The sequence below is a fragment of the Staurois parvus genome, unplaced genomic scaffold (assembly GCF_062004578.1).
Source record: "Staurois parvus isolate SC_StPar_1 unplaced genomic scaffold, SC_StPar_1.0 ptg000050l, whole genome shotgun sequence".
Taxonomy (NCBI): Eukaryota; Metazoa; Chordata; class Amphibia; order Anura; family Ranidae; genus Staurois; species Staurois parvus.
Genome location: NW_028317846.1, coordinates 215,666 through 228,595, shown reverse-complemented (window position 1 = coordinate 228,595; position 12,930 = coordinate 215,666). Strand labels below are relative to the sequence as shown.

General features: G+C 42.9%; 1 protein-coding gene across 1 annotated transcript in view; it reads left to right on the top strand.

Moving 5' to 3' along the window:
- Nucleotides 1–12,070: 12,070 nt before the first annotated feature.
- Nucleotides 12,071–12,930, top strand: part of POGLUT3 (protein O-glucosyltransferase 3) — a 65,614-nt gene continuing 64,754 nt past the window's right edge. The window contains exon 1 of the mRNA XM_089666064.1: nucleotides 12,071–12,325. Coding sequence (XP_089522190.1) covers nucleotides 12,124–12,325 — 202 coding nt within the window. The 5' untranslated portion in view covers nucleotides 12,071–12,123. The remainder of the gene's footprint in view (nucleotides 12,326–12,930) is intronic.

Here is a 12,930-nt window from a genome sequence, read left to right as displayed (position 1 = left end):
TTTTGGCAAAAGCACTAGCTTGTTTCAGTTTTCCATTTGTTATAAAATCCAAAGGCCAGCTACAGTCAGATTTTGGTATGCCCTGTGGTCACACCCAGATGCTAAATTCTGAAAACTGAAGTATATCTCTAACCAAAACTTTCTTTTATAATTTTTAACAGAGTGGATTGAAATCTCTGCAGCTGTTTAGGTATGGACTGACTCCTAACAATGTTCAGCCTTGGCTACTGATGGATGATTGTAGTGACGCTAGTGGATGGTGCCGTGTAGACCACAGTAAAAAAATGAGCCATCGCCAACACTCAAATGCAAATAGAATATACTTTCTGTCACATGTAAAGCCAACATCTTGGGGCCACGCAAGGTCCCTTCCTCAATTGACCACAATTGATACAGAAACATCCACATACATAAAAATACAACCCCTGACACAAATGTCCAGTGTACAGCCTTCTTGAGGTCACAATTGCAACCCCATGTGCAAAGTACGGTCCACATTCATCCCCTGGCCAGGAGAAAAATGGATCAGTTGAATGTCCTTGTGACATCTGCCTAAAATGGCTCAATTGAACGTTCATTTGTGACATTTGCTGAGTAGGTGCATGATCATCCAGGAAACATGAACATGAGAAGTCTGTATAAGAAATCTCAGATGAACCGTGCCTAATCTAAATATCCAGTATGCCTCACCTAGTTACCACCCCAGGTGGTTTCATGGCCTCTTCAATTATCATGGCACTCTAAGTTCAGAAACTTGATGACTATGCATCGTGAAATGGACCAACTGGCTTGTTGGGATCCAAGTCCCTACCCATGGCTTTGTGTTCAATGGCCAACTTAATATCACACATGTACATGCAATGATCAGTGTTGGCATTAAAATAATCTTTTAGAACTTATCTCTTGCTCATGTGTGGATGGTAGAAACTACCCCCAGTGATCAGGGCATTAAACATGTAACACATGCTTTTTGTCAGAAAAACTGAATTGGGGAGTGTCATATTTTGCGTAGGTTACCAGATAATTGCCAGTATTAGTCCTTTATCAGCTTCAAGAATATATTTGCATTTATATGTGGCCTTTTTTCTGGCCCATGAAGGAGGATTGTATCTCATAACGAATAGGATGATTTTGGTATAGTCACTTTAACTGTTTAGATGTTCGTGCCCCTTCCCTGGCAGTTTGTAAAGTACAGTCAAGAATTTGTGAGGATAACCCATCAGTGAATGTGTTGTACTTGTGTAGCAACTGCTATTTGCTCTTATCCTGATGATTGTGAACATGTAAGACCTTCAGAAACTACAAAGTGGGCAAGTTGTTCATGAGATGTTCTAGTTGAGTGCTATGGTATGTGAGCAATGTGTTTCTGTTAGTTGGTTTAGTGTATAAGGTGATGTAAAGTTGGTTGTTCCTAGATAACACCCTAACATCTAAGAAATGTATTTTAGTACAATATATCTCTGGTTGGAATCTAATGCCATCAACAGTAGTTTTTAAAAACATGACATATCTTGTATTTCCTCTCTGGGGTCTGTCCAGATGACAAAGATGTAATCTATATACCTGGTCCGTAACTTCACATTATTGTACTACACAGAAGTGAAGATATGTGATTCCCTCAGATAAATAAAAAGAGGTTGGCATAGGATGGGCCACAGAACTGCTCATGGTGGTCCCTTTGACCTGTAGAATGTACGGTTTCTCAAATCTAAGGTATTGTTAGTTAAAATCAAATCTAAACCTTCTAAAGGAAAATCGGGAGGATGTACATGTATTCTTTTTCCACAGGAATTGTTCAACAGTCTCTACTGCTGGTATACAGGGAAGAAATGACCATGATTAATAGAGTCCAACAAAGTGCCAGTGTCCAAATGTTGGTCAGTTTCTCGAGAAAATCATTAATATCCCATGCATATGATGGTAAATTTCAGACCAATGGTTGTTGTGAGTGATCGCGTACAGCTTGCATTCACAATAGTAAAGAATTAGTCAGTGCTGGCAGGGCTGTGCGAGAAACCGTAATATCTGCAATCCAAACCCCAACAGGACCTGTTCATCTTGCTGCACCATGGAACTCTCCAGAGAACCAGCTAGACTCTGGAGGAGGACACACAGGGACAGCAGTTCCAAACATAAACTTGCAAGCAGTATAGCTGCTGGTTTTTTTAGCACATCAAGTAGTGAATGGTATAGTTGGTATTCATCTCCTTGTAATCAGCATGGTTGGACAGATAAGTCTGATAAAATAGTGTGATGAATTTTGAAAACAAAATATTCAAGGGGGCCACATTATATCTACTGAGGTCCAAACCTATTTGTAGTATCATCCCTGGAGGAACCACTGGATTGTTTTACACCCTTCAGCCATGTACCACTAATGACATACCCTATATCTGGCCCCGAGTGACCGGTGACACCCCTCGAATGTTTTAATGGACTTTAATAACACGAAAAATGCTGGAAAAGGAAAAGGTTATGCAAACAAATTCAATGTCAAACAGTTTACAAAGCAACAACACACTTTACATAAAAATTGCCTACTTACAAGCAAAAGACCCAATGGCCAGTTTGACAATATCTATAACCCACTCCTACTGGCGTTGGGGCCAACTGGGGGTATTGGCATTGGTCATTTAACTGAATTCAAAGAAACCCATGATCCAGGTGTGTGGGGGGGTGACTATAATTCAATCTAAATATGGGTGTAACATGAAACATGGAAAAGGGAATTACTGATCAGAGCAATTTGTGTTTTCCACTACATCCCATGACAGCTAAAACAGATAAATACCTAATGGGTAGGAAGCTGAAGATAATAATTTCCATTCAAAGACTGCCTCCTGACCTAGATCCACATTTAGCCAATGTGCAGGGTCAATGTCTGATCGTGATACTACATAATTGATCCATAGTAGTTGAGGCAGCCTTGTCCCAAGAGCTGGAGATTGATCTGGTAGAAAGTACCTTTAGCCTTTTAGGAGGAGGCTTATTGATGGCTAGGTAATTATAACAGATAATCTGAGTGATCTACATGCAGATAGTGATAGCCTTTATTCATAGCCTAGAATTAAGATCATTTTATCTTTCCTCAAAGACTTTAATGATCTGTAAGGATCTGAGCAAACACCCCTCACATCCAGTTTGTTTTCTTTATTAGAAGGAGTAGGATGAAAGGAGGAGATAGTAATCTCAGATGACCGATGGAAATTAGATGGCATTTTTGGAATGCAGGAAGAATCAAAGGACACAACAGTCCTATCCTGGAATATTGAAGTTAGGTCTATGTACAGAAAGGCCTGAATGTTCCTCACTTTCCTTGAAGTGAACATGGCTGGGAGAAAAGCTGCCTTGATTGTTGGGAATTAGGAGACTGGTCTAGAGGTTCAATTTTGCCAATCCTCTTAATACCCTTGAGAGATTCCAGGGTGGAACCTTCGGTCCAAGAGAGGGTCTTAAATGTGAGGATGAATAACCATTTTATCCATGGATGGTCAGCCAACATGAAAACACAGAAAGAATAAAGTGCCAAAATCTGGACTTTTAGGCTGTTTGGCTTCAGCCCCTTGTCCAATCCTGCTTGAAGTAGGTTCCAATTTAAATAAAAAATAAGAGCACTCAAGGGATTGTTTCTAGTGCAAAAAAAAAAAATGTTTGACGTTCCCACCTTCATACTCTCTTGAAGATTGGAGATTACTCTATCTGAGAGACCACTTCTTTTGAGGATCTCCCACTCAAATGCCAGGCATTCAATTTGAGTTCCTCTATTGTTGAATGCAAAATTGCAGAAGACCATGCCCTCAAGGAAGATGGATCATTCCTACCACTGGCAACCACTAGAAAAGGCTAAACCATGTTCTCCTGGGCTAGCATAGTAGTGACTTCATCTGCTCCTTCCATATCTTTTTTAAGACCCTTGAAAGAATGGGTATAGGAGGAAATGCATAGGTGAGAGCAAATTCCCACCTCTGGCTGAGGGTATCTAACCAGTCTGTTTAAGGACCTTGGTAGAAGAGTATTCCTCTTGTGGCAAAAAAGATTGAGCTGAGGAGCTCCCTAGTGATCTATAAGTTGCTAGAACACCCCCAGTTCAGAATCCATTCTGCTTGAAGTCCCTGCGGCTTAGGTTATCAGCTTGGGCATTTAGATTTCCTCCCAGATATACTGCTTTTAAAGAAAGAATATGTTCCTCTGCCCAGGAACAGATCTTTTGGCTTCAACTTCATAATAAGGGGCTCCTTGTACCTGCCCATCACATTACACAGTATTGTCTGTACTGTCACATATTACACTGGAGGGCTGCCCACCACATTATACAGCATTGTCTGTACTGTCACATATTACACTGGAGGGCTGCCGTCACATTATACAGCATTGTCTGTACTGTCACATATTACACTGGAGGGCTGCCCACCACATTATACAGCATTGTCTGTACTATCACATATTACACTGGGGGTCTGCCGTCACATTATACAGCATTGTCTGTACTGTCACATATTACACTGGAGGTCTGCCGTCACATTATACAGCATTGTCTGTACTGTCACATATTACACTGGAGGTCTGCCGTCACATTATACAGCATTGTCTGTACTGTCACATATTACACTGGAGGGCTGCCGTCACATTATACAGCATTGTCTGTACTGTCACATATTACACTGGAGGGCTGCCGTCACATTATACAGCATTGTCTGTACTGTCACATATTACACTGGAGGGCTGCCGTCACATTATACAGCATTGTCTGTACTGTCACATATTACACTGGAGGGCTGCCCACCCACCACATTACACAGTATTGTCTGTACTGTCACATATTACACTGGAGGGCTGCCCACCACATTATACAGCATTGTCTGTACTGTCACATATTACACTGGAGGGCTGCCGTCACATTATACAGCATTGTCTGTACTGTCACATATTACACTGGAGGTCTGCCGTCACATTATACAGCATTGTCTGTACTGTCACATATTACACTGGAGGGCTGCCCACCACATTATACAGCATTGTCTGTACTGTCACATATTACACTGGAGGGCTGCCCACCACATTATACAGCATTGTCTGTACTGTCACATATTACACTGGAGGGCTGCCGTCACATTATACAGCATTGTCTGTACTGTCACATATTACACTGGAGGTCTGCCGTCACATTATACAGCATTGTCTGTACTGTCACATATTACACTGGAGGGCTGCCCACCACATTATACAGCATTGTCTGTACTGTCACATATTACACTGGAGGGCTGCCCACCACATTATACAGCATTGTCTGTACTGTCACATATTACACTGGAGGGCTGCCATCACATTATACAGCATTGTCTGTACTGTCACATATTACACTGGAGGGCTGCCCACCACATTATACAGCATTGTCTGTACTGTCACATATTACACTGGAGGGCTGCCATCACATTATACAGCATTGTCTGTACTGTCACATATTACACTGGAGGGCTGCCCACCACATTATACAGCATTGTCTGTACTGTCACATATTACACTGGAGGGCTGCCCACCACATTATACAGCATTGTCTGTACTGTCACATATTACACTGGAGGGCTGCCATCACATTATACAGCATTGTCTGTACTGTCACATATTACACTGGAGGGCTGCCCACCACATTATACAGCATTGTCTGTATTGTCACATATTACATTGCAGCATACTGTAAATACTGGGCAGTTCATTATATTACATGACATACAGTCAGGTCCATAAATATTGGGACATCGACACAATCCTAACATTTTTGGCTCTATACACCACCACAATGAATTTGAAATGAAACGAACAAGATGTGCTTTAACTGCAGACTGTCAGCTTTAATTTGAGGGTATTTACATCCAAATCAGGTGAACGGTGTAGGAATTCCAACAGTTTGCATATGTGCCTCCCACTTGTTAAGGGACCAAAAGTAATGGGACAGAATAATAATCATAAATCAAACTTTCACTTTTTAATACTTGGTTGTAAATCCTTTGCAGTCAATGACAGCCTGAAGTGTGGAACGCATAGACATCACCAGACGCTGGGTGTCATCCCTGGTGATGCTCTGCCAGGCCTCTACTGCAACTGTCTTCAGTTCCTGCTTGTTCTTGGGGCATTTTCCCTTCAGTTTTGTCTTCAGCAAGTGAAATGCTCAATCGGATTCAGGTCAGGTGATTGACTTGGCCATTGCATAACATTCCACTTCTTTCCCTTAAAAAACTCTTTGGTTGCTTTTGCAGTATGCTTTGGGTCATTGTCCATCTGCACTGTGAAGCGTCCAATGAGTTGTGAAGCATTTGGCTGAATATGAGCAGATAATATTCCCAAAACACTTCACAATTCATCCGGCTGCTTTTGTCAGCAGTCACATCATCAATAAATACAAGAGAAGCAGTTCCATTGGCAGCCATACATGCCCACGCCATGACACTACCATCACCATGCTTCACTGATGAGGTGGTATGCTTAGGATCATGAGCAGTTCCTTTCCTTCTCCATACTCTTCTCTTCCCATCACTCTGGTACAAGTTGATCTTGGTCTCATCTGTCCATAGGATGTTGTTCCAGAACTGTGAAGGCTTTTTTAGATGTCGTTTGGCAAACTCTAATCTGGCCTTCCTGTTTTTGAGGCTCACCAATGGTTTACATCTTGTGGTGAACCCTCTGTATTCACTCTGGTGAAGTCTTCTCTTGATTGTTGACTTTGACACACATACACCTACCTCCTGGAGAGTGTTCTTGATCTGGCCAACTGTTGTGAAGGATGTTTTCTTCACCAGGGAAAGAATTCTTCGGTCATCCACCACAGTTATTTTCTGTGGTCTTCCGGGTCTTTTGGTGTTGCTTAGCTCACCGGTGCGTTCCTTCTTTTTAAGAATGTTCCAAACAGTTGTTTTGGCCACGTCTAATGTTTTTGCTATCTCTCTGATGGGTTTGTTTTGTTTTTTCAGCCTAACGATGGCTTGCTTCACTGATAGTGACAGCTCTTTGGATCTCATCTTGAGAGTTGACAGCAACAGATTCCAAATGCAAATAGCACACTTGAAATGAACTCTGGACCTTTTATCTGCTCATTGTAATTGGGATAATGAGGGAATAACACACACCTGGCCATGGAACAGCTGAGAAGCCAATTGTCCCATTACTTTTGGTCCCTTAACAAGTGGGAGGCACATATGCAAACTGTTGGAATTCCTACACCGTTCACCTGATTTGGATGTAAATACCCTCAAATTAAAGCTGACAGTCTGCAGTTAAAGCACATCTTGTTCGTTTCATTTCAAACCATTGTGGTGGTGTATAGAGCCAAAACTGTTAGAATTGTGTCGATGTCCCAATATTTATGGACCTGATTGTACATTAGTAACATTGGGAACACTGGCTGATCATTATACTGGGAATAATACCGGGCAGGTCGTTATACTGGGAATAATACTGAGTAGATCATTATCTTGAGAATGCTGGGCAGATCATTATACTGGAATTACTGGGGAGATCATTATACTAGACAGACCATTCTACTGGGAATTATACATACTGGGCAGAAAATTATACTAGGAATGTCAGGCAGATCATTACCCTGGGAATACTGAGGAGACCATTATACTGGGGAGATCATTATACCACACAGACAATTATACTGGGAATAATGCATACTGGGCAGATCATTATACTTGGAATGATACATACTAGACAAGCCATTCTACTGGGCATACCATTAAATATAATTTACTGGGAATATTACACCATGGGCAGGCCATTATACTGGGAATACTGGGCAGACCATTATACTGGGCAAACCATTATACTGGGAATAGTGGGCAGACAATTGTACTGGGAATAGTGGGCAGACAATTATACTGGGAATGCTGGGCAGACCATTATACTGGGCAAACCATTATACTGGGAATAGTGGGCAGACAATTATACTGGGAATAGTGGGCAGACAATTATACTGGGAATGCTGGGCAGACCATTATACTGGGCAAACCATTATACTGGGAATAGTGGGCAGACAATTATACTGGGAATAGTGGGCACACCATTATTCTGGGAATAATACATCCTGGGCAGGTCATTATACTAGGAATACTAGGCAGACCATTATACTGGGAATAGCGGGCAGGCCATTATACTGGACAGACCATTCTTCTGGGAATAATACATCTTTGGCATACCATTCTACTGGGAATAATACATACTGGGCAGATCATTATACTGGGAATAATACATACTGGGCAGATCATTATACTGGGAATATTACATACTGAACAGGCCATTCTACCGAGCATACCATTATACTGGGGAGATCATTATTTGGACAGAACATTATACTGGGGAGACCATTATACTGAGAATATTACATTCTGGACAGAACATTATACTAAGAATGGTAGGCAGATCATTATACTTGGAATAACACACAATAGGCAGACCATTATACTAGGTAAATCATTATACTGGACAGACCATTATACAGTGGAGATCTTTATACTGGGAATAATACATACTGGGCAGACCTCTGTTCTAGGCCGTTATACTGGGGAGACCTCTTTTCTGGGCATACCATTATACTGGAAATAATACATACTGGGTAGACCATTATACTGGGAATAGTGGGCAGAGCATTTTTACTGGGAATAATGCATACTGGGCAGATCATTATACTAGGAATAATACATACTGTGCAGACCTGTATTCTAGGCCTACCATTATGGAAGGAGACCTCTATTCTGGGCATACCATTATACTGAGGAGATCAATATACTGGGAATAATACATACTGGGCAGACCATTATACTGGAAATAGTAGACAAATCATTATACTGGGAAAAATATATACTGGGCAGACCATTATACTAGGAATAATACTGGGCAGATCATTATCTTGGGAATAAAAGATGCCGGAGAGACCATTATACTGGAAATAATAAAAACTGGGCATACCAATATAATGGGGAGATCATTATACTGGGAAAAATACATCCTGGGGAGACCATTGTATTGGGTACAATGGGCAGACCATTATACTGGGAAAACCATTATACTGGGAATACTGGGCAGACCATTCTACTGAGAATAAAACATACTAGGCAGATCATTATACTGGGAATACTGGGGAGATCATTATACTGGACAGACCATTCTACTGAGAATAACACATACTGGGCAGACCATTCTACTTGGAATCATACTGGACAGACCATTCTACTGGGAATAATACACAATGGGCAGACCATTCTACTGGGAATAATACATACTGTGCAGACCTCTATTCTAGGCCTACCATTATACTGGGGAGGCCTCTTTTCTGGGTATACCATTATACTGGAAATAATACATACTGGACAGACCATTATAATGGGAATACTACATACTAGACAGGCCATTCTACTAGGAATAATCCATGCTGGGCAGCCCATTCTACTGGGAATCATACTGGGTAGACCATTATGTTGAGAATATTACATTCTGGACAGAACATTATACTAAGAATGGTAGGCAGATCACTATACTGGGAATAATACATACTGGACAGGCCATTCTACTGGGCATACCTTTATACTGGGGAGATCATCATTTTGGACAGAACATTATACTGGGAATAACACATAATAGGCAGAGCATTATACTAGGCAAATCATTATACTGGACAGACCATTATACTGGGAAAAATATATATTGGGCAGACAATTATACTGGGAATAATACTGGGCAGATCATTATCTTGTGAATAATACATGCTGGAGAGACCATTATACTTGGAATAATGCATAATGGGCAGATCATTATACTGGGAATAATACATACTGGGCAGAACATTATACTGGGAATAGTAGACACATCATTATACTGGGAATAATACATACTGACAGACCATTATACTGGGAATAATACTGGGCAGATAATTATCTTGGGACTAATACATACTGGAGAGACCATTATACTGGAAATAATAAATACTGGGAAGACCATTATCCTTTTAATAATATATACTCTGCAGACCATTATAATGGGGAGATCATTATACTGGGAATAATACATCCTGGGCAGACCATTTTATTGGGAATAGTGGGCAGACCATTATACTGGAAATACCGGGCAGAGCATTAAACTGGGAATACTGGGCAGACCATTATACTGGGAATGAAACATCCTGGGCAGGCCATTATACTGGGAATACTGGGCAGACTATTATATTGGAAATAGTGGGCAGACCATTATACTGGGAATACTGGGCAGACCATTACATTGGGAATAGTGGGCAGATCATTATACTGGGAATACTGGGCAGACCATTATATTTGGAATAATGGGCAGACCATTATACTGGGAATAGTGGGCAGATCATTATACTGGGAATACTGGGCAGACCATTATACTGGGAATAGTGGGCAGACCATTACACTGGAAATAGTGGGCAGACCATTACACTGGGACTACTAGGCAGACCAATACACTGTGAATAGTGGGCAGACCATTACACTGAGAACAGTGGGCAGACCATTATACTAGGAATACGGGGCAGACCATTATACTGGGAACAGTGGACAGACCATTACACTGGGAATACTGGGCAGACCATTATACTGGGAATAGTGGGCAGACCATTACACCAGGCAAACCATTATACTGGGAATAGTGGGCAGACCATTATACTGGAAATAGTGGGCAGACCATTATATTGGAAATACTGGGCAGACCATTATACTGGGAATACTGGGCAGACCATTATACTAGGCAGACCATTATATTGGGAATAGTTGGCAGACCATTATACTGGGAATAGTGGGCAGACCATTATATGAGGCAGAACATTATACTGGGAATAGAGGGCAGACCATTATACTGGGAACATTGGGCAGACCATTATACAGGGAATACTGGGCAGACCATTATATTGGGAATAATGAGCAGACCATTATACCAGGCAGACCATTATACTGGGAATACTGGGCAGACCATTATATTGGGAATAATGAGCAGACCATTATACTAGGCAGACCATTATACTGGGAATAGTGGGCAGATTATTGTAGTAGTATTTTTTGGAAATTCAGGTAAAACTCCAGACACGGATTTCTTGAGGAAAACAAGTTTATTGAAAACAGCACTGTTTTGACCCAGCAGACGACCCATGCTGCTCTCATCTACTGAGTGAATTGTATGCCCTTCATACAAGCGTATACACTAGCGATTACGTCACAAGGCATATATTTCCTCTTAACATTTCTTGTAACTGTGAAAAGCAGTATACAGGATATAGACTTATTGTGGTTTCTGCTCAGACTGTCACCTGCTAAATTAGAACAACCAGGAAATGTGGGGGTAGGAGTCAGAGCTTAGCTCAACTCTGCAAGATAAAACCTTACATATTTAAGGGGACACTGGGAACACCGGACAGACCATTACACTGGGAACACCGGACAGACCATTACACTGGGGACAATACTGGGCAGACCAATACACTGGGGATACCGGGCACACCATTACACTGGGGATACCGGGCAGACCAATACACTGGGGATACCGGGCAGACCAATACACTGGGAATACCGGGCAGACCAATACACTGGGAATACCGGGCAGACCATTACACTGGGAATACCGGGCAGACCATTACACTGGGAATACCGGGCACACCGTTACACTGGGAATACCGGGCACACCGTTACACTGGGGACAATACCGGGCACACCATTACACTGGGGACAATACCGGGCAGACCATTACACTGGGGACAATACCGGGCAGACCATTACACTGGGGACAATACCGGGCAGACCATTACACTGGGGATACCGGGCAGACCATTATACTGGGGACAATACCGGGCAGACCATTACACTGGGGATACCGGGCAGACCATTACACTGGGGATACCGGGCAGACCAATACACTGGGGAAAATACAGGGGGAGATCCCTATCCTGGCCCTATATCTATCCGCACTCAGTGGGCTCTTTGCAGACTGTCCCCTCTACAGAACAGGGCGATATGTTGATTGGCCGCACAGAGCACCAATCAGAAGCGGCCAGATCCTCCGGCCCCTCCCCCTGAGAAGTTTGAATGACCTGAGGAGCGGAGCGGGGCAGAGCTGAGGGCACCCATGGCATCCTCCGGACCGTCACTGTCTCGGGGGCCCCCGCTCCTCCTCCTGGCCATGTGTGTGTGTTCCGGGGCCGAGCCGCTGAACCCGGAGCAGAGTCGGGTGTGGGGTCCCGGACTGGACGCCTCCATCACCCTCCCGGTCAGATACTTCTACATCCAGGCGGCGGACAGCTCAGGGCGGCCGCTCTCCTCCTCCCCAGGTAATGATCTGTCCCGATTCCATCCCAGGTGATCCATGGATCCTCCCAGCTCAGCACTTATCCAGGGACACCCAGCCCCGCCCCCTAAAACGTCACCTTCCTCATTCCTGGGATTTAACTCTTTCCCCGCCCCTCCTCCATACAGGCTCAGCACACTCCCTGTGGCTGGAGTGCCCTCCATGTCTGATCAGTGAGGGGCAGCTGGCCTCTCCTCCGCCCGACTGTCATGCTGATCCTCATACTATAGAAGCCGGGGGATCAGAGGGACAGTCAGGAGAGGCATGACACTTCCACTGACAGGTTTATTTGGGGCTCATTCACACCACGTGTGCTGTGTATGGGACCATCGAGTTTTCTGAAACGCAGTTCACTTGATGTGCGTTGACATGCGTTTTTTTTTAATGTGTTGATGTGTATTTTTTTTTTTTTTACACACCAGAAGCTAAAATCCTTTTTTTTTTTCTTACATCAGAAGCTCTGGTTCACCCCACTTGTGGTGCATTAGTGTGCATTTTTCTGCACCGCACTGCCACTAAACACAGCACTTCCCCGGGCACTTACCTGCGATTGGGTGCAGTCGGTTTAGCCGCATTTAGACAGAGTAG